Source organism: Anomaloglossus baeobatrachus, chromosome 1 (assembly GCF_048569485.1).
Source record: "Anomaloglossus baeobatrachus isolate aAnoBae1 chromosome 1, aAnoBae1.hap1, whole genome shotgun sequence".
NCBI lineage: Eukaryota > Metazoa > Chordata > Amphibia > Anura > Aromobatidae > Anomaloglossus > Anomaloglossus baeobatrachus.
Genome location: NC_134353.1, coordinates 843,086,519 through 843,110,065, shown reverse-complemented (window position 1 = coordinate 843,110,065; position 23,547 = coordinate 843,086,519). Strand labels below are relative to the sequence as shown.

The 23,547-nt window shown below is 44.9% G+C and overlaps 1 protein-coding gene and 1 long non-coding RNA gene across 2 annotated transcripts in view; one reads left to right on the top strand and one right to left on the bottom strand.

Moving 5' to 3' along the window:
- The window catches only part of LOC142301028 (uncharacterized), a 94,923-nt gene extending 86,574 nt beyond the window's left edge, over positions 1–8,349 (bottom strand). The window contains exon 1 of the long non-coding RNA XR_012752688.1: positions 8,157–8,349. This is a non-coding gene — a long non-coding RNA (uncharacterized LOC142301028). The remainder of the gene's footprint in view (positions 1–8,156) is intronic.
- Positions 8,350–8,423: 74 nt separating this feature from the next.
- On the top strand, positions 8,424–10,877 carry LOC142255048 (uncharacterized). The gene is given in 4 exon segments (XM_075326522.1): positions 8,424–8,879; positions 10,144–10,246; positions 10,340–10,771; positions 10,774–10,877. Coding segments are annotated over 4 exon segments (1,095 nt in total).
- The last annotated feature ends 12,670 nt before the right edge of the window (positions 10,878–23,547 follow it).

Here is a 23,547-nt window from a genome sequence, read left to right as displayed (position 1 = left end):
CATTGAGAGATCCTCAATGAACTTCTGGAGTGAGTTTGGTGCACTGAAAGTAAAGAGGACAAATAATATTGCACGCCCCATTTTCAGTTTATTATTTTTTACAAAATTTAAAATAAGCAATAAATTTTGTTCAACTTCAAAATTGTGCCCCACTTGTTATTGATTCTTCACCATAACATTAAAATTTTTATGTAATGTTTGAAGCCTGAAATGTGGGAAAAGGTTGAAAAATTCAAAGGGGCTGAATACATTCGCAAGGCACTGTACATACACTCAGCTTTATATATCAGAGAATATTCTGGTTGTAAAATTGTTCTTGCTGATGTTTCTGATAATATAAATCTATACACTCACAGTGGTGGGAAACCTTGAGCCTTATGATAATTTTACAAAATCTGTAATTTTTATTATTTAGGTACTGGTATGTGGTTTTCTATATGTTACTGTGTTTCCTTAAAAATAAGCTGTACTGCTTCGGGGACCTAGGACGCATTAGAACGCGAGGACCGGCGATTGAACGCATCGATACTCCACTGCACTGCTTCCCAGGTTCCCCTACCAGCTGGAAGCAATACAGTATTACCGGATGCTGTGTGTGCTTGTGTCGCGGGCGGAGGGGACGCGCTCGCCACGCTCTGGTCCGGGGCTTCTGCTGCTGCTTGGTGGCTCGAGCGGTGGGCCGGACCCAGGGACTCGAGCAGCGCTCCTCGTTTACGAGTGAAAAGGGGGTCGTTTGTTTTGGGAGATAGTTCGTGACGCCACCCACGGGTCGTGGTGATAAAGGGCACCACCGCTGCTGGTGACGGGGATCCCGGGAGCGATGGTAGGGAGCAGCTAGGATGTTGTCCCCTTCGTTGGTAGGGGTTGGTGATCCCGGGGCCCGGTGGTGTAACGGGGAGGCTGGATGACTGGGGTGCAGGGTTGCAGGGGCAGCGCGGTGCCGGATGGCACTGGTGTACTCACTCAGGTAGTCAATGACAGAGTCTCTGGTAAACCAAACGGCTGGATGGACGGGTCCCGCAGCCGGCTGCAGTGTTTGTGCTCTCCCCGGACAGTGTGATGGTGGCTGTCTTTCCCTGCACCTTGTTAGACTGTTCTGACTCCTGTGGTTGCCCACCGGTAGTCCGCTTTCCGGCGTATAGGTACCGAAGGAGCCCGTTTTGCCCGCAGGCACTGGCCCTTGGATCTCTAGCCTATGGCAGTGGCTGTATATCCTCACGGTGTGGACTGTTGCCTTCTGTCGGGTCTTGGTTGTTGGGAAACCCCTGGGGTTCCGGTCACACTCGGATTTGACCGTTGTCGGCGGTTCCAAGCCTAGTCGGGGTCCGATGGCCCTGCCTGTGTGCTTAGCTTCAGTCCACTCCCCGGTTCGGTACCGGCGGGCCACCGCCCGACCCCAGTCCTACGGTTCTGCAGAGATCCACTAACTCCTGCAGACGGCCACCACCGTCTGCCAACCTTGCTGTTAGTGCCTGGGCTCCGACCCAGACACTTGCAGTTTCTAAACTCAATCTGTCTGTTTTCCCGCCTCCAGGCCTGTGAACTCCTCGGTGGGTGGGGCCAACCGCCTGGCTCCGCCCCACCTGGTGTGGACATCAGACTCTGGAGGGAGGCAACAAGGGTTTTTGTTTGACTGGTGTGAACTATCCAGGGGAGGGGGTGTGTAAGGTGTCATGTCTGTGACTACCTGGCTAGTCCAGGGCGTCACACAACCACACAAGATGGAGGAGCCGCTGGAGAACAGCAATGCCCATTGGACTCGACTGCCCTGCAGGTGATTAAAATAAAGATATTTTTTATGTTCTACAGAGCGGCCTGGGCTCTTATATACAGTATTCTTCAAAGCTGTATATCAGAGCTTACTGGTGCTGACCGCAGCTTATAGGGGAAAAATCTTGAGACAAGTTCCATTTAAGCATGTAGCTGAGCCCATGAAGCTGTTCCACCCACAGCAGACTCTCAAAAGAGATTGTGAAAGGACTGTGAGGTATCAATCACAGCAGGGGACATGTTGGACACACAGATAAGAGAGACATAGTTGCTTTTTTTTTAACCCGTACATCATGCTATCCTCAGCTTACATAGCAAAAATATGCTGACAGATTTCCTTTCAGTCCTTCTGCCCCTGCAAGTCAACAGAGCAGTTCCTTTTTTTCCGGTCTACTCTGTTAACGGGATCACTGCTAAGATCATGTTGATTGACAGCAGATCTCCGCTGCCTAAGATCCCCTTCACATGTCAGTGTATTCAGGATGTGTGGCATTCATTTTCATATGTCCTGGAGACACGTTTACACGCATACTCATTGAAATTTCTGTTGATCTTCACACCTCCAAGTTTTCACATGAACGGTATGTGTGTGAACCACATGTGTGTCCATTGTTCATGTCTGTTTTTACTGTCAGCACAGATGAAAACAACCAATGAAATTCTATTGGTCTGTGAAAATGATATCTGTGTGATACGTACCAGAATTAAATACATTCAAGAAATTAAAGATTTTTAAGTGTTAAAGACGTGCAAAGATGATAGAGAAAGAGAGATGATAGATAGCTAGTAGATAGATGTTAGCTTATACAGCTATTTAGCCAAATAAGTAAATTAAAATATGCCATGTGGTTCCCCCCATTTTTGATAGCTAGCAAAGGTAAAGCTGACAGCTGAGAGCTGATAATATGAGTCTGGGAAGGTCCATGGTTATTGGGCCCTTCCCAGCCTAGAAATAGCAGCCCATAGCCACCCCAGAAGTGGCGCATCACATTAGATGCGCTAATTCTGGGAACACCCAGCACCTCTCATGAACGGTGACATCAGTAACATCATCGCTCATCAGAATCACCAGGTCAAGAAGAGTCCAGCGCCATGCAGAAAATCTAATGAGTGGTAATGTTACTGATGCTGAGTGTCGTGGAGCGCAGCATGAGCTATGAGTGGCTGATGCTCAAAGCCTATGGAGCCTTATTCTGAGGCCTTGTGAAGCTCCATGGCCTTTGATCGATGTAATTGAGAATGTTGAGGGAACCACAGGACTATGTCGGAGCTTTGAACTTTGCTTTCTAATAAATTAGTGAATGAATGAGACTCTTGTTTCTATTTCTCTGTTTTTATTTTTCAGGTTTCCATTTGAGGCCAATGTTAGATTCCCTGGACTATGTCGGACCTGCATGGTGTTTTTGTTATTTTTTTTTAATAAAGTGACAAATCTGGGAAAGAGTCAGGGTGTGTTTTTTAAAATAGACTATTTTTTGTTTGAATTTTTTTCTTTTTATTTACTGGGTTAGTAATAGGGGGTTTCTGTAAGACATCTCTCCATTACTAACACTGAAACTTGATGCCAGCTGTGTTTTTTGTCAATTCACAGTTGACGTCAACCACAAAAACCATTATCTTGATTTCCAATGCACCCGGGCAATTGTGAAGAGCTGAAGCAAAGTGCCAGAATTTGAGTATCTAATGGCTGCAGGCTGGTATTTTTAGGGCGGATAAGGACCAATAACCATAGACCCCACATTTTTTTAATTTTATTTATTTATTTGCCATTTGTTATGAGCATGTGTGAAGGGGACTCACTGTGGAATGCTGATATATTAGATGGAGAGATTGTCGCAGGGCATAGCAAGCAGGAAGTTAGCAACTACCTGGCAATAATTGCCCCATAAGGAAAAATAAGTCCCGGATAACCCCTTTAAGTCACAAGGTGATTTTTACCGCATGGTGAACACAGTTAGAACAAAAACAGAAAAATAAACCTGGCATAGTTCTGTCAACAGAAAAAAAAAGTCATGGTTCTTAACCCTCAACTTGTCAGGTGGTATTTTTGTCACGCAACTGGTGATGTGGGGCTTCCTACACCCCAATGTTTAGAAATCTCTAATCTTTACAGAAAATGCAAAGATCACGTTTGTTTTAATCGTTTTCTTAATGGCGATTGATTACACATGAGTATACCAAATTTTTGACACCCACAAGTATCGGAAAATGTAATACATTGATGATTCATACCAGAATTTTCCAATGAATGTCAGCTGAACAAAATTCCCATGGGGTGTTGCAAACCCCACCTCACCAGTTGAGGGTTAAAAGACAAATGAAAAAAGAAAAGAAAAAAATGGCTGTGGCAATAAGTGGTTAAAATTAAGGTAAAAAAGGAGGGGGCACGTTCTGTTCAGGCATTTTAAATTACGTAAGGGTCTCAGAACGAGACCACCCTCTATGAGCGGGAGTACAGAGCACAATCACTTGAACCTCACTGTTTTGAGGCTCCTCCGCATTCATTAAATCCATTACATGTGTAATCCTCATTTCCTTTGCTTTTTGTTTCAGGCAAAATAAGTATTTTTTTTTGCAGTTCTACCAGACATACCAGATCTTATCGTGTATACCAGACAGCTGGCATACACGATAAGATAATGATGATATATGCATTCACTGTATTCAGCATTATATCATGGCAGTTTGCCAAATAGTAATTGCACATTTTCATAAACACCATAGTAATATTTTTTCTGGAATAAAATGAAGAAGCAAAAGGGACAACCCCCTCCGTGAAACTCAAATTGGAATGGGTGGAAGTTTCCATTGTAGGGTTTGACATACCACAGAAAACAGAAAAAGTGAGCACACATTTTTGAAAAAGTAACTCTGCTTATGATAAAAAGGCGTCAGAAAACACATACTCTCAAATTTTTAAAAATAACAAAAATAGACACTGCAATTTTTATGTTGTGTTAAGCCAGAACCCTAACCTCATCCAGTCCTTTATTTGCACCCACATAGAAATATTGCCCCTATAAAGCCCATTAGGGTTCCTCCACGGTATGGTGCTGCTTTTGTGGTACCCACATGCTACCTATGTGGTAAGATGCCCCACAATCCCCTATGTTGTGAACACATTTGGACTGGGTTCCAGTTTTAGGCTCCCTCTGGTGGCCAATGCTGGTAGTGGCATTAGCCTGCTTGATAGAGGCCAGACAGCTGATGAGGATTGGAAGTTCTGACTGGCCTCTATAACTGTGCAGTGTTCTCTTGTTTCTGGCCGGTGCTCAGTGTTTCCTCCTGTGTTCTAGGACATCCTGAAGCCAGCCTAACCTCCTGTTTCTACCTGGACTAATTTCAGATAAGTTTGGTCCTTGTACCTTGCTGGTTGCCTCCATTTACTTGTTGTTTGCTGTTTAAGTACTAAGGCTTATTTTCTGATTTTTCTTGTGTGGAGTCTGGGTGGAGTTGGATCATTCCCTGCTGGGAATGTCTGTGTACCTTGCTTCATTTTCTGTAGTATATTTTGTTTTGTCATGCTTGGTACTGATTTCAGTCCCTCCTCTATATTAGTGTTTTGCTTGGATTCCAGTAACACCAGAGTACTTATATAGTGGGGGCAGAGTCCGTGTGGACTCAGTATTTTTCCATATCAGGCATGTTGGTATTTTCTAGGGTTATGCACGGCTGCAGACAGTGCTCTTTCCTATATAGATAGTTTGGGCCTTATCTTTGCTGAATCTGTTTTCTTCCTGTGTATTGTGTTTTCCTACATCACCATAATCTTTTTATGTGGGGGGATATCTATATTTTTGGGTGGGGGACTGCTCCGAGGCAGATTAGCTTTTCTTGTATTTCTCTCTGTAGGAAAAATTAGTTCTCCGGCTGTGTCAAAGCGACCAGGTCATCGTAGGCATGTCCCACAGCTACTTCTAGTTGTGTGTCAGTGTGAGGTCTGCAGTCCACTAAGATCCCTAACACTCTGGTGACACTCTGGGATTCACATTTTTTGTCCTTTTTTCTGCTCCTCCTCGGTCATTGAATCACAACACCCCTACACATAGTATAATGCCACCTAAAATGCCCACCACATTGAATGATACCCCCACAGAAACAACTGCACAGTGGTAGCAGTAAGATCCATCGTGATTACTCACTAATCCCGCCTCCGCACATTAGCTCCGCCCCCGCACATGCCCACACGTGGTCCCGCCAATGCCCCGACCACACGCGGCTCCACCCACGCGCTCACCCCCCACCCACATGCGGTGCCGCCCACACATGGCTCCACCCACATGCGGCTCCACCCTAACCCTCCGCCCCCACGCGCCTCCACCCAAATGCACCCCCCCACCCATACATGGCTCCACCCACATGAGGCTCCGCCCCCCACCTTAGCACACAAGGCTCCGCCCCACACATTACCACATGAGGCTCCTTCCCCCACACATTACCACACACCAGTTAGTACGGGTGTCACACAGATTGCACACTGATGTGATCTGTGTGACATCAGTGTGACACGTACCGGAGAAAACACGGGTCTTTTTAATAAAAAGATTTTCTATATTTATCTGTATCCAGCGATGCTGTCTTCGGCTCTGCTGCCTCCAGCTCCCGACCCCCGCTCATTTTACTCACTGAATATTCAGTGCCCTGTGGAGCTGGAAGCGGGACAGCGCTGGGGACTTCAGTGCCGAGGACCGCATCGCTGGGTGAGTATACAGCAAAGTGTGTGTGTGTGTTCAGTGTATACATGCATGTGTGCTATGTGTGGGTATGTGCTCGGTGTATCCATGTGTGTCTGCTTTGTGTGTATATATATGTGTGTATATGTGCTCAGTGTATACATGTGTGTGTGTGTGTGTGTGTGTGTGTGTGTGTGTGTGGTGAGAACCTGGTAGCTGGAGTATTCCGGGCACAGCATCGGGGACTCATCACAGTTCCCAATGAACTCTGTTGAACCTGTGAAGCTGTAGCGCGGGTGTCGCGGGGGTCATCAGGATGTCATCACAGTGCATTGGGAACTCCGATGACTTCCTGGATGTCCCTGTGCTTGCAAAATACTCACCTGTCCCCACGATGCTGTCCTCAGCGGTGCTGTGTCCAGTGCTGTCCCCAGCGCTGCTAAAGCTTCCAGGTCCTGAGTGCGGTGAATTATCAATGAATATAATGAGCGGGGGTCAGGAGCGGGAGCCGAAGACAGCATGTAAATATGGAAAATCTTTTTATTTCACAGATCCGGGTTTTCTCAGATACCTGTCCAACGTATGGAAACATGGATGTCACACGTGTGACACAGGTATGACCATAACCATGCGTGTGACTGGTACCTGATTAAACACGGACGTCTGAAACGGTCCTAAAGTAAACGTACATTTAATTACATCCGCAAATAAAATGAGCCAAGAAGAGTCGCCAGGTCCATCTCACAGGCTGCAGGAAAATCCAGACAACGATGCAGTAGCTGCTCGACAACAACAATATCGACAAAATCGTAGGATTGCTTATCAACAACAAACACCTGAGCAGATTGATAAGGGCAGAAAGAGATATATCAAGGATTATATCAACCAAGCGACGGAAAGAAGGGAAGCTGATATATATACCCAGTGTCAACGAAGAATGAATTTGACATCTGCGAAAGTTGAAAACAACAATGCCCGTCAACGTAAACTGCTACCACCTTCAAGGTATGCAGCAAGAAAACCAGAGAATATACCTAGTGAACACCACGTGGGAAAGCGAGACGTTACGTGTAGTGATTGCGGTGCCTCTCACTTTTGGAAAGAAAAATTACACAGTGCAAAGTTTGCGTCGTGCTGCAGAAGTGGTACCATACACTTACGTGAATTAAATGAATATCCTCAGCAGTTTCAAGCATGGTTAACTAAAGATACGAACGAGGCAAACATTTTTAGAAAGAACATCAGAAAGTACAACAGTGCTTTTGCCTTTGCATCCTTTGGATTTCAGTCAATGAAATTTTCCGGCGGCCCACCCGTTTCAGTCATTCACAGACAAGTGTACCACTGTCATCAACTTCTCTGAGGTAAAAGACCAGAATACAATTAAATGTACGTTTTTAATTAATTCCTGCTCTTTTTTTAATAATTAAAATTATATTTGTGCTTTCTTTAGATCTGATACTCCTTCATATTCCCAACTCTACATATTGGATCCTGAGTATGCAAACATTCAACAATTAAATAATGAGCAAAATGAAGGATGCAAGAGGGACATAATGAATACTATTGACTGTTTACTCTTAGATATCAACCCATTTGCTCAGGCTTTCAAGATGATGAAGAATTTAATTGATCAACGTGGCTACAACCAGCAAAAAATCAAAATGTGGATAACAAAGGATAGACAACACGATCCTCACCAATACAACTTACCGACAGCCAATGAAGTTGCAGCCGTGTTTGTCTCCAACGATGGGGAGCCACCGATCAAAAGAGACATTGCCGTTCATCCCATTGGGCAGCGAGGACTACAGAATATTGTGTACCATAGCCCAAACTGTGATCCAAGGGTGTATCCACTCCTCTTTCCATATGGTGAACACGGCTGGCAACCTGGAATACAGAAGCAAGTGAGAACTGCAAAAAGGAAAAGTTATGAAATGGAGGATGGTGACGAAGAACAGGAAGATATCAGTCACGATGCAGGGGAACAAGAAAAAAAAAAACAGGAATGTGTCGATTAGGGAATTCTATGCATACCGCCTTCAGGATCGACAATCCTTCAACCCGCTGTTACATTCCAACAAGCTGACGCAACAATACATAATTGATGCCTACCTAAAGATTGAAGCGCAGCGACTGGACTGGAACAGACAAATCCAAAAGAAACTCAGAGTAGAATTATATGTCGGGCTTATGGATTATATCAACAGTAGGGCTGAACAACAAGATCTGAGACCGGGTCGCATCGTCATACTTCCCTCTTCTTTTACCGGTGGAAAACATGCCATGACACAGAATTACCAAGATGCGATGACTTTGGTAGCAAAATTTGGAAAACCAGATTTATTTATTACGTTCACTTGCAACCCAAAGTGGGAAGAAATTCAGTCTGGCCTTTTACAACATGAAACAGCAATAGACCCCCCAGATTCGGTATCTACCATATTCCTTTTAACCCCTTAACGACCCATGACGTACTGGGTACGTCATGGATCGTGTGCCAGTAAGCCCCGCCCCCTGCCGCCGGCTGAAATGTGTGCCTGCTAGCCGCAGGTGGAATCGCTTCCACCCGCGGACATTAACCCCTTACATTTCGCTGCCAAAATCTGGCAGCGATATGTATATGGGCGCCGCCATGACAGTCACTTACCCCGCCCCCACTGGAAGTCACGTGACATGATCACGTGACTTTCGGCGGTTGCCATGGTAGCACAGGGTCATGTGATGACGCCTGTAGCTAACATGACTCACTTCCTCTCAATGCTGGAATACAGCCGGCATTGAAAGTGAAGCAGCAAATCTGCAGTTCTCAGCTCTGTAGCTGAGATCTGCAGATAGTGCAAAGCGATCGGATTGCTGATCGCTATAGCCCCCTAGGGGGACTAGTAAAATAAAAAAAAAAAAAGTAAAAAAAAAAGTTTTAAAAAATTTAAAAAAAATAATAAAACCTAAAAGTTCAAATCACCCCCCTTTCACCCCATTGAAAATTAAAGGGTTAAAAAAATAAAAAATACACACATATTTGGTATCGCCACGTTCAGAAATGCCCGATCTATCAAAATATAAAATCAATGAATCTAATCAGTAAACGGCGTAGCGGCAAAAAAATTCCAAACGCCAAAATTACGTTTTTTGGTCGCCGCAAATTTTGCACAAAATGCAATAAGAAGCGATCAAAATGTAGCATCTACGCAAAAATGGTACCGTTAAAAACGTCAGGTCGAGACGCAAAAAATAAGCCATCAGTGAGCCTCAGATCCTGAAAAATGAGAACACTACGGGTTTTGGAAAATGGCGCAAAACGTGCGCCACGTTTTTTGGACAAGCTTGTGAATTTTTTTTAACCCCTTAGGTACAAGTAAACCTATACATGTTTGGTGTCTACAAACTTGCACCCACATGAGGCATCACATAGATACCTCAGTTTTACCATATAGTGAACACAGTGAATAAAATATCCGAAAAACTATTGTACGATCACACTTTTTTTGCAATTTTTCCGCACTTGGAATTTTTTTGCCGTTTTCCAGTACACTATATGGTAAAACTTATGGTTTCATTTAAAAAGTACAACTCGTCCCGCAAAAAACAAGCCCTCATATGGCAAGATTGATGGAAAAATAAAAAATGTACGCCTCTTGGAAGAAGGGGAGCAAAAAACAAAAACGCAAAAACGGAAAGTGCCCGGGGGCTGAAGGGGTTAAAGCTACAAGAGTTACTAAACGACTTAACTGCAAAAAAAGGAGGAGTAATCAGAAAAGTAAAGACCTACACCTACGTCATTGAATTTCAAATAAGAGGTATTACATAGATTCATCTGAATGTTCGTAACAGTAATGTTAAGAATGGAATGATTAATAATGCACAGTTAATGTATCCATTTATTGTTTCAGGTCTTCCTCATTGCCATATGCTCTTAATTCTGAACAACAAAGACAAGTTTCGAGAAGCTATCGATTGTGACAATACTGTTTGTGCAGAAATTCCTGACCCGGATATTAGCAAGGAGCTTTACGATGTTGTCACCAGCAGTATGATTCATGGGCCCTGTGGAGAACACAATAGAAATTCACAGTGTATGGAAGATGTAAAAGGAATTCGGACATGCGCTAAAAAGTTTCCCAAAGACCTCAACGAAGAAACAAATATTAATGTGGATGGTTATCCAGTATACCGCAGACGAAAAGATGGGATTAAGCTCAAGATTAGGGACATGGAAATTGACATCCGCTGGGTTGTACCATATAACCCCTACCTCTCTCAGAAACACAATGCACACATAAATGTGGAAATCTGCTCTTCTATCCAGAACGTCAAATATATTTTCAATACGTGAACAAAGGACATGATGCAGCCATCTTTCAAGTGAACGAAGCCAGTAATACTGGCAGCTACCACTGGGACGAGATTACGACTTACAGGCTTGTTTAAAAAGCCACTTTTGACTTTTAGGATTGCTACTTCCAATAGGTTTCGCTAGAGTTTGTCTCCTTCCTCACTGGAGGGACAATTTGAATAAGACTTACATCTACACACGATATTTGGCATCGCCTGAAGCAATGTGGCGGCTGAGAAAATGTGAGATGTCTGCACGTTCCCATGCTATAGAAAGACTTCTGGTACACCTACCTTTCCAACAATCAGTTTACTTTGAGGATGGAGTGGAGCACCAATCTCTGGAAAAAGCTTAGCGTCACAGAACAAAACTTACCAAATGGTTTGTTCTAAACCAAACTGATCCGTGAGCACGTCAGTATTTATATTGTGAAATACCCTATCATTATGTCTGGACAAATAAGTTTTGGAAGACTAGAAAAAGAGGTGCTGACAAGATCCTTCCAAGAAGGTACTCTGTTTCTCCACAAGATATGGAAAGATTTTCCCTGTGCCAACTCCTGATGCATATCAAGGGTAAGTCATATTCATCTAATTGTACGTTATTAGATCATCCTGACTTTTTTATAATTTTTAATTATTTTCTTTATGTTTTTTACAGGTGTTACCTCATTCGAAGATCTGAGAACAGTGAAAGGACACACATATGAAACTTATATTCTGGCTGCAAGGGCCATGAGATTATTGCATGATGACTCAGAATGGGACAAACCCATGGAAGAAGCATCTTTATTTAAAACTAGCTGTACTACCCGGCTTCGCCCGGGTTAATAACTGTTGGTAACAAAATAAAATGTATTAACAAAAATTTATTCTGCACACAAAAACCACAAAACAAATAGATAGAAATGTAATTATTAAAAGGCAAACACTAAGCTAATAGAAGCATTTCACAACATATATTTCAACACCACAGATATTCCATACAGATTTAACTAAATTGGCCAAGCAATGTGCTCCGTCTGTCTCTCTCCAGGTCTGTCTCTTTCCCCGTCTGTCTCTTTCCCCGTCTGTCTCTTTCCCCGTCTGCCCATCTCTTTTTTTGTCTGTCTCTATCTCTCTGTTTCTTTCCCCATCTGTCTCTTTCTAGGTCTGCCTCTTTATCGGGTCTGTCTCTTTCCCCGTCTGTCTCCCCGTCTCTTCTCTTTGTCTGTGTCTTTTCCTGTCTGTCTCTTTCCCTGTCTGCCTGTCTCTGTCTCTCTTTCCCCGTCTGTCTCTATCAAGGTCTGTGTCTTTCCCCATTTATCTTTGCCTGTCTCTCTGGCTGTCTCCTCCTTCCCTGTCTGCCTGTCTCTGTCCCTGTCTGCATGTCTGTCTGTCTCTTTCCCCATCTGTCTATTTCCAGGTCAGTCTCTTTCCAGGTCTGTCTCTGTCTGTCTCTTTCCCCGTCTGTCTCTGTCTGTCTCTTTCACTGTCTGTCTCTGTCTGTCTCTTTCACCGTCTGTCTCTGTCTGTCTCTTTCACCGTCTGTCTCTATCTCTCTGTCTCTTTCCCCGTCTGTCTCTCTGTCTGTCTCTGTCTGTCTCTCTGTCTGTCTATCTTTGTCTGTCTCTCTATCTGTCTCCCCAAGACATCTTATTACCTCACATATAAGCTTCTTATACTATTGTCGCGGGCGGAGGAGGGGACGCCGCGCTCTCCCACTGCTCGGGTCCGGCTGCCGCTGCTGCCGCGGCCTGCTGCTGCTCGGTGGCTCGAGCGATGGGCCGGATCCCGGAGACTCTAGCGGCGCTCCTCGCCCGTGAGTGAAAGGGGTTTGGTTTTTGGGATAGTCTATTGTCCGTGACGCCACCCACGGTTGTGGTGATTGAGTGGACACCACCGCTGCACTGTCTGGGGAGCCCGGGAGTGATGGTATGGAGCAGCCAGTTGTTGATTTGCCCCTCCGTGGGTAGGGGGTTTGATGATCCCGGGGCCCAGTGATGGGGTTGGATGGTGGACAGGCGGGTATGGGGCCTGTGAGGTGCAGGGGCGCAGGGGTCAGCGCTGTGCCGCACGGCACGGAGGTACTCACTCAGCCAGTAAACACGACACAGTTCTCGGTAAACAAACGGCTGGTTGGACGGGTCCCTCGGACGGTTACGGTGCTGATGTTCCCTGCAGTTGACGGTGACGGTCTCTTCCCTGCACCTATGTGTAGTTGTTTGGTAGCGATGGATTCCCACCGGTAACCCACTCCTCGACCTGGATATGAGCCGGAGGAGCTCCACTCTTGCCCGCAGGCGCTGGCCCTGGGAAACTGGTGCCTTGGCGGTGGCGGTGTCTCCCCTTAATGGTTGGACTGTTGCCTTCAATCGGGACTTGGCTGTTGGGAGACAGTCGTCCCCTTCACTGACGAATTTGGCAAATTATGGCGACTCCTAGCCTTGCCGGGATCCGAAAGGCCCCTGCCCTGGTGCTGACTGTTCTTTGTATACCGCTCCGGTACCGCCGGGTCACCACCCGTCCGCGGTCCTTTCGGCAACCTCCAAGCAATCTCTCCTGCAGACGATCACCGCCGTCTGCCAACCTTGCTATCTCAGTCCGGGGCACACACCCGGACCAACTTCAGGCTTCTTGCTGTCACTTTTCTCTTTCTCTACTTTTCCTCCTTCTCCTTCACTGTTTACTCCTTCACTTCCCTAGCTTAACTGCCTGGTTATCCCGCCTCCAGGGCTGTGAACTCCTCGGTGGGCAGAGCCAACCGCCTGGCCCACCCCCTGGTGTGAACATCAGCCCCTGGAGGAAGGCAACAAGGATTTTAGTTCTGACTTCGGTGTACCTGCAGGGAATGTGGGGTGCGTGTGATGTTGTGACCTGTGACCCCTGGCTTGCCCAGGGCGTCACATTATGAATGTCTTTTGTTCCTATAGCAACCAATCACAGCTCCTACTAATAACCTGTAGTTCCAGGCTCCATTTACTTTGATAGAGCCATGTTTTTTGGAGAGTAACTGTAAAGCGCGGGGTTACATTTTCCTGCCAAAACATAGTCTACGATCTTCCCTGGGTCACATGAGGTGTCTGTGCAAAATTTCGTAATTGTAAATGCGATGGTGCGGATACACTTTTCGTTTCACTTTTTCCCCATTATGTAGATAGGGGCAAAATTCATTGGTAAATTGGAACTCGCGGGATTAAAATTTCGCCTCACAACATAGCCTATGACGCTCTCGGGGTCCAGACGTGTGAGTGTGCAAAATTTTGTGGCTGTAGCTGCGACGGTGCAGATGCCAATCCCGGACATACACATACATACACACATTCAGCTTTATATATTAGATGCCTGGTGAGCTTCGACAGCTATTTGCTGCAATCCTGAACCACGCCAACATCACAAGTGGACTTGATTTATACAACAAATATAAAAATAACATGATGGAAGACTTCCTCCTGACTCACAGCGAATACATGGCTGAGCAGCAAACACTTGCTGATATCCAAGACCACTTACGACAGTTTGCTAAAGATTGCAAAAGTTGTGGACTACCTTCCCCATCAGATGCGCATCAAATGTATGACATTGTTGATGTGGAAAGGGAGAAATATGAATCTAAATGACTGCAGTTTCTGATGAACCTAGAACAATGAGGCGCCTTTAAAGCAATCATGAATGCAGTTAATAATCCAACCACGTCACAAAAATGCTTTTTTTTTTATCTGGTGCAGGAGGTTGTGGAAAGACGTTTGTGTATAAGGCTTTGACATCTACTATAGTTGGGAATGGCGGCATTATAAAAACAGTTGCTCCTACCGGTTTGGCAGCTACATTACTAAAAGGTAATTTTAATTAGGATTACAGAATACTGAAAAACGTGAATTTAAGATGTCTGTATTGAACATTTTTTTTTGTTTTATGCAGGCGGTAAAACAGTCCACTCCGGATCTGTAATTTCAATTCATTTGAATGAGAGAACTGTATCAAGTATTAAAAAAGGAACCTCAGTCTGCCGAGAGCTTCGGGATACTAAGCTTATTATATGGGATGAAATTTCAATGTCTAACGTTCATCTTTTCAATGCCGTTGATAGAAGCTTACGTGTTCTCCTTCACAATGAAGAACCTTTTGGTGGGATCCCGATTGTTGTTGGAAGAGATTTTTGGCAGCAAACTCCAGTTGTACTTCACGGAAATTGCGTTAGTATTATAGAGGCGTGTGTCAAGAGCAGTCCGACTCATGACGAGCATATTTGGGAATGGCCTGAACTTTCTCACTCCTGCTGATCTTGCTTCTAGAGCAGTACTATGCCCTAAAAACTGTGACACGCTGACACAAGTGTTGAACATGCTTGGAGGTCAGACAAAATCATACTTCAGTGTCGACAAGATTTAATCCTGTGAAACAGAAGAAGAAAGGGCTCAGTACCCCATCGAATTTGTACATTCCCTGACTCCTATGGGCCTCCCTCCTCATATGTTGAACCTTAAGAAAGGCTGCTGTGTCATGCTACTCCGCAATCTAAATCCAAAGAAAGGACTGTGCAATGGTACTCGATTAATCGTAGAAACTCTTGGCACAAATCTCATCGACTGCAGTATTTTTTCTGGGGAGCGTCATGGTCAAAAGGTTCTCATTCCAAGAATACCATTGGACACTATACATTGCTATATCGCGTTTAAGTTAACAAGAAAACAATTCCCACTTCGTCTGGCTTATTCCATGACAATTACAAAATCGCAAGTACAAACATTCGATAAGATGGACGTTCTCCTACCTGATCCTGTATTCACACATGGTCAATTATACACTGCATTCTCTAGAGCAGGGGTCTCAAACTCGGCTGGGTGTATGGGCCGCACAGAGGAAAAAAATAATTTGGGGGGCCGCATTCTTTGCGGGACAAAGTGACATTTTTATTGGTACCATATATATTTTTTTACACACCTTTGTATCACTGATTTTCAACATTTTTCACTTGTTTATTATAACAAATGTGCACATTCTTTGGTTAAATATAAAAAAATAATAATAATAAAAAAAAATTTGATGGTAAAAAAAAGTCATGCCTTATTTTGTTTTTTTTTTTTACATTTTATCCCTTTCTTGTAACTGATAGTCTTACAATTATCACTATATAGAAATTTTGGCCAACATCTTTTAGTAATGTTCAGCCATCCTATAGTAATGTGCCCACCTTGTCCCCATCCTATAGTAAAGACCCCAGCCTTGTCCCTATTCTAATGTCCCCATCCAATAGTATTATGCCCATCCTTGTAATGTCCCCATCTTTTAGTAATGTGCCCACCTTGTCCCCATCCTATAGACATGTGCCCACCTTGTTCCTATTCTATAGTAATGTGCCCACCTTGTCCCCATTCTATAGTCATGTGCCCACCTTGTCCCTATTCTATAGACAAGTGCCCACCCTGTCCCAATTCTATAGTCATGTGCCCACCTTGTCCCTATTCTGTAGTCATGTGCCTACCTTGTCCCTATTCTATAGACATGTGCCCACCTTGTCCCTATTCTATAGTAAGGTGCCCACCTTGTCCCCATCCTATAGACATGTGCTCACCTTGTCCTCATCCTATAGACATGTGCCCACCTTGTCCCATCCTATAGACATGTGCCCACCTTGTCCCCATCCTATAGACATGTGCCCACCTCCCCATCCTATAGACATGTGCCCACCTTGTCCCTATTCTATAGTAAGGTGCCCACCTTGTCCCCATCCTATAGACTTGTGCCCACCTTCTCCCCATCCTATAGACATGTGCCTACCTTGTCCCTATCCTATAGTCATGTGCCCACCTTGTCCCCATCCTATAGACATGTGCCCACCTTGTCCCTATCCTATAGAAATGTGCCCACCTTGTCCCTATTCTATAGACATGTGCCCACCTTCTCCCCATCCTATAGACATGTGCCCACCTTGTCCCTATTCTATAGTAATGTGCCCACCTTGTCCCCATCCTATAGACATGTGCCCACCTTGTCCCTATCCTATAGTCATGTGCCCACCTTGTCCCCATCCTATAGAAATGTGCCCACCTTGTCCCTATTCTATAGACATGTGCCCACCTTGTCCCTATCCTATAGACATGTGCCCACCTTGTCCCTATTCTATAGTAATGTGCCCACCTTTTCCCCATCCTATAGACATGTGCCCACCTTGTCCCTATTCTATAGTCATGTACCCACGTTGTCCCCATGCTATAGACATGTGCCCACCTTGTCCCCATCCTATAGATATGTGCCCACCTTGTCCCTATTCTATAGACATGTGCCCACCTTGTCCCTATTCTATAGACATGTGCCCACCTTGTCCCTATTCTATAGACATGTGCCCACCTTGTCCTTATTCTATAGGCATGTGCCCACCTTGTCCTTATTCTATAGGCATGTGCCCACCGTGTCCGTATTCTATTGTAATGTGCCCACCTTGTCCCTATTCTATAGTAAGGTGCCCACCTCCCCATCCTATAGACATGTGCCCACCTCCCCATGCTATAGACATGTGCCCACCTTGTCCCTATTCTATAGACATGTGCCCACCTTGTCACTATTCTATAGTCATGTGCCCACCTTGTCCCTATTCTATAGTAATGTCCCCATCCTGTAGTAATGGGGGTGGGAACGGGGGCAGTGGCGGCGGAGGGTGAAAGTGGGCGCTATAATTTACCGATCGGTCTCGGCTTCCTTCCACCCACAGATGCTGGAGTGAAGGTGAGGGGGCGGTCACCAGCCCCAGATCCACAGTGATTGGACAGATCGGTCACAAGGCCGGTCTCTCCAATCAGAGCTGGGGGCGGGTGAAACAGAGGTCACCCAGCTCCAGCCAATGATCGGTGCTACAGCTGCACTGATCAGGTCTGGATTTCAATGTTACAGCCATTTTCAATGGCTGTAACATTACAGTGGCTGTGATTGGCTGACGAACACCACACAGCCAATCACAGCCTCCGTAGGTCCGGGGAGGAGACACCACCCCTCCTGAGGTTCCCTCCTCCCCGAATCTAAGGTATTTGCTATTGGCAATGCAAACGGCGATCGCAACCACCGGGGCTGCGATTTCGCCATGACGTACTGGGTATGTCATGGGTCCTTAAGTACCAGGGAGCTATGACGTACCTAAGGGGTTAATGTGCCGTCCTTCACATACACAAAAAATAAAAAACACCATTCTTCTCACCTGTCTCGTGCTCCCTTGGCTCCTAACCTCTGCTTCTTGCTGTCGGCAGGCCGTGCCCCGGTGACTATCGCGGCCGGTGTCGGGGCCGCAGCCACTGGCAGCGATTTATGTCAGATGAATGTTTTGCCGGCGCTGCGCGCGCACAGTCCTTGCTTCTGAGAGCGCACGCCGGCAAAACACTCATCTAACAAAGTGCAGACAGTGGCTGCGGCCCCTGCACCGGCCGCGATAGTGAACAGGGGCACGGACCTGGGGGCCGCATGCAGCCCGCGGGCCGCGTGTTTGAGACCCCTGCTCTAGAGTAACAAGTCGTAAAGGTCTTTCAGTTGAAATTGTACCTGGTAGAAGTCAAGGAAAGATCTTTGAAAATGACGAAAATGACTATACATTTAATTGTGTTTACAGAGAAATTTTAACAATTTATATTTCATTATGAAATTTGTTTAGATGCTGGAATGAATAAAAAACGCACATCTTATTGAATACAGTTTGTTTTCGATTTTACACTGTGAATAAAATGTATCATTAGTATTATTCAGATTTTTGATGATTATTATTGTTATTAACTTCATTTTAATTTAATTTACCACCTGCGTAAGCGCTACTGAATGTTGTCACTATTAACTTTAGTTTAATCACCAGCAGCGTTAATTAGATAGCAATGAGCGTGCCAAGCGTTAGCTGGCTGGAAACAGCTAATATATATATATATATATATATATATATATATATACACACACACACACACACGGCTTTGCTTTATACCAACATAGCTCAGCTATATACATGTAGGGGGTTCAGGGATATGCCACCCCTGCAGAACTGGCCGGCACACAGAAAGGTTTATGAGATGTATTAACTTGTAACGTGTTTATGGTGAATGGCCACCAGGTGGCAATGTGTCTTAGTGATGGCTGACCTGCCACCTAGTTAGGTAGGAAAAGAGTTAAGTGAAAGGAGGAGTATAGGGTATAAATAGGGCAGGATTTAGAAGGAGGGTAGGAGAGTCCACAGTAGGAGAAAGAGAACAAACCCAACGATTCAATTATTAAAGATCCTATGGGTCAACCCTTTGACACCAGACACGCGGGGTCCTGCTCTTAAGAGGACTGTTGTAACTGCGTCCCCAGAAGTGGGGTTGAGTCTGGTCAGTCGGGGTGGTGTCCATATTTCCTGGATTAAAAACCCAACGAAATCCTTTGCAAGACCAAAAGTCAGTGGGCTCTTAAAGGAAAAGAGTAGGTCCTGGCCAGAAGCATGGGCGGAGGAGTGCTGTCGTAATAAGCCCCTTCAATAGCATCAGCTAAATCCCTGTGGGTGGTATGGAGGGGATAAAGGACTTTTTGAATCGGCTAGTGCAGTGTGACGTCAGACAAGAAATGAAGGGCCTAGCACTATCCGAAGGAGTTCAGGTGCCAGGAAAGCAGTAGGCCGGTAAATTTTATTATGGAACAAAGTCTGGAGGGCCCGTGGTATGCCGGGCCCGTGGTATGCAAGATGAAAGGTTCCCTGTAACGAAATAAAGTAAAGTTCTGCTGTTTGAAGAAAGTATATCTGTGTCTGTTTTATTGACTCAGTGGAAGCGTGGACTGTGGCGAAAACATCCCTGCACTGGAGTGGCGACTGGGAGGTAAGGGGTTACCGAGCGGCTCCGCTGTGGCCTGGCAACCCCTGCACACATGACTACTACCTGCCCAGTCCCCTCAACATACATACAGTATACACTTAGTTCTACGTTCAGCTTGCTATATACACAAATACACGCATCTCTGTTATATATACACACACTTAGCACTGCTATATATCCACATACACACTCAGATCTGCTATAAACAAAACACACACACAAACACACACACACACACACACACATTCAGCCTTTTTATTTACACAATCAATCACACCCAGCTCTGTTATGAGGGGCTGCTGATAATTCTGTGGCTTTACCCAGAAAGAAATAAGATAGGATGACGAAACTTTACATTTAAGCCTGCTTTACACGTTGCAATTTCGCATACAATATTGTATGCGATTTGCAATGCCCCCATCGTATGTGTGGCACATTCAATTTGTTGAATGTGCCGCACAAATGATTAACCCCAGTCACATGTACTTACCCATACGACCTCGATGTGGGCGACGAACGTCCACTTCCTGGAGTGGGAGGGATGTTCGGCGTCACATCGACGTCACGCGGCAGCCGACCAATAGAAGCGGAGGGGCGGAGCTGAGCGGGACGTAAACATCCCACCCACCTCCTTCCTTCTGCATTGCTGGCCGGGAGCCGCATGACACAGGTAAGATCTATTCATCGTTCCCGGGGTGTCACACACTGCGATGTGTGCTACCCCGGGTACGATGAACAATCTGACGTGCAATTCTAGAGAAAGGTACGATGTGTATGCGATGAACGTTTTAACGTTCAATCGCAATCGCACGTACCTGTCACACACTGCAATGTAACTTACGATGCCGGATGTGCGTCACTTACGACGTGACCCCACCGACACATTGTAAGATACATTGCAGCGTGTAAAGCGGGCTTTATTCCACTTACTCTCCACTGATGTCAACACACTTCTTACATCGGTATTCCAATATTCCAAGTTCTGTAAGCCTAGCAAAAAGAAGGATTTCGGTTGTGCCTCAAATAAGGCATCCGTAGCAACCATGGCATCAGAAATGCTGTGAAATTTGGTACCTTTGACATGTATCTTCAGGTTTGGAAACGGATGATAGTCGGAGGGAGCTAGATCTGGTGAATAAGGTGGGTGGTCAACCAGCTGGAAACCTAGCTCTGCCAGTTTTGCAGTGGTCACTTGTGCACTGCAGAGGCATTGTCTTGCAGGAACAAGATTCCTTTGAACAGCTTGCCGCGCCTTTTGGCCTTCAGAGCTGCCTTCAATTGGCCAAAAGTTCAATGCAATACCTTGCATTGATGGTGGAACCCTTTTGAAGGTAGTCCACTAGCAGCACACCCTACTTATCTCAGAACACAGACGCTATCACCTTAGTGGTTGTTTTTTGCACCCTGAACTTCTTTGGACGAGGACAACCACTGTGCCTTCACTTTCGACTGCTACTTGATTTCAGGGTCATACAAATAAATACAGGTCTCATCCATAGTGAGCAGTCGATCTAGAAAGTTCCTATCAGTCTGGAAAAGCTGACAAATGGACCGGGAAGTTTTCACTCGCATTTTTTTCTGATCTGTTTTTAAACATTTGGGGCCCACTTTGCAGATAGCTTGCTCATGTCCAAATGATCATGGATAATGACATAAACACGATCACAGGAAATCTCCATGATGTCTGCTATTGCTTTAGCTGAAATTCGTTGATTCTCCAGTATGAGGTTGTGCACAGTATCGACGATCTCTGAAACAACAACCACTCTCGGTTATCCCAAACGTTCCTCATCATTGGTGCTGAAGTGTCCCGTTTTAAATTTGGCCAGTTCATAACTGTGGAATATTAAAGGCATTGATCCCCCCATGTCTGCGACATATCACCATGAATATCCTTTGCGGACTCTCCTTGCAGAAACAAGAATTTTATCACTCCTCTACTCTCAATTGCTGTAAATATCGCATTAGACTCCGTCATTTTGCTTTCCTGCGTGTGTAGTACACTTTTGCCTTAAGCAACAAACACAAAATTTTGAAAACATATATTAGACACAAAAAAGGCTTTCATGTGATGTAACATTTGTTACCATAGAAACAAAAAAAATCACAAAAGATCACAAAGCCAAAGACTTATCAGCAGCCCCTCGTATTTACCTACACACAGCTCTGCTATATATCCACACACATCTCTAGCCTGTGTCCTGCTCTTATTCTCTGCTGCCAGTCACGTGATCTGAGACTGTCATGTGATCCAAATTAAGATTTTGGCAGGACCTTCACACTAGTGATGGGCAGTCTGGCTCTTTTTAGTGATCCGGCTCACATGGCTCTGCTCACCAAAAAGATCCGGCTCTTTTGAATCATAAATGGATCCCTATTAAATATGTGTTCACCATGCACATTAAATTTGCTGTTCCATTTTGTTTTGTTAGCCTTGCAAAAGTGAAAACTATGGGCCTAAAGTAATATTTTAATGGAAAAAAAACATTTTTTTCATCTTTTTTTCATTCCACTTTGTGTGAATCATGTTGCAGTACTAGAAGGGTTAACTTCTTGAATACAGTTTTGAATACATTGTGGTATGCAGTCTTTAAAATACGGTTTTGTTTGGTAGATTTCTGACATTTTGACTCCTCAAAATTACTTAAAAAGTGGTGTTCCCAAAAAAATAGGTTTTGTAAATTTTGTTTGAAAAATGAAAACCTTCTGCTAAACTTTTAACCCTTCTAAGACCCTAATGAAAAAGTTGCTTAATAAAAGATACTGATTGTAATGTAGACATGTGAAAAACGTTATTTATTATCTATTTTGTGTGGTATTAGTATCTGTTTTAAGGGCATAAAAATTTGCAAATTGCTAATTTTTCATGAAATTTTTTATATTTTTTTTAATAAATAAACACACATCGACGTAAGTTTAACAAGAAAATAAAGTACAATGAGAATCAATTTTTTTTCCAGAATCAGTGAGATATGTAGAAGTGTTCAAGAGTTACTATTACATGATGTTACATGCCTGATTTGACAAATTTGAGCTGGTCATGAAGGTGAAAACTGGTGAAAATTGGTCATGATTCCTCCGCTCAGTGCATCTTTGATGCAATGAGTGATTTTGCATTATTATGGAATTAGGGTCATGCTCAGCTGTCAGTTGGGTGAGTAAAGGCCCCGTTACACGCAACGACGTATGTAATGATATATCGCCGGGGTCACAGATTCGCTGACGCACATCCGGCATAGTTAGCGACGTCGTTGCGTGTGACACCAAAAATACTCACCTTATTGTTGATCATTGACACGCAGTTTATTTACAAAAAATTGTTGATTGTTGCAGGACAGAGGTTGTTAGTCGTTCCCGAGGCAGCACACATCGCTACGTGTGACACTTTGGGAATGACGAACTACAGCTTACCTGCAGCCGCCGGCAATGAGGAAGGAAGGAGGTGGGCTGGATGTTACGGCCGCTCATCTCCACCACTCCGCTTTTAATGGGCGGCCACTTAGTGACGCCGCTGTGACGCCGCACGAACCTCCCCCTTAGAAAGGAGGCGGTTCGCCGGCAACAGCGACGTCGCTAGGCAGGTAAGTCCGTGTGACGGCTCCTAACAATTTTGTGAGCCACGGGCAGCGATTTGCCCGTGACGCACAAACGACGGGGGCGGGTGCTTTCACCAGCGATATCGCTAGCGATATCGCTGCGTGTAAAGCCCCCTTAATAGTTCAGTCGTCCAATGTGATACTGACTGGGGTGTGCTGAGTTGTCTGTTGGATGAGTGACAGCTCAGTCGTCCAATCTGATACTGGGGCGTGCTGAGCTGTCAGTTGGGTGAGTGACAGCTCAGTCATCCAATCTGATAATGGGGCATGCTGAGCTGTCAGTTGGGTGAGTGACAGCTCAGTCATCCAATCTAGCTCTAGGGCGTGCTGAGTTGTCGGTGTGTTGAGTAACAGCTCAGTCTTTCAAACTGA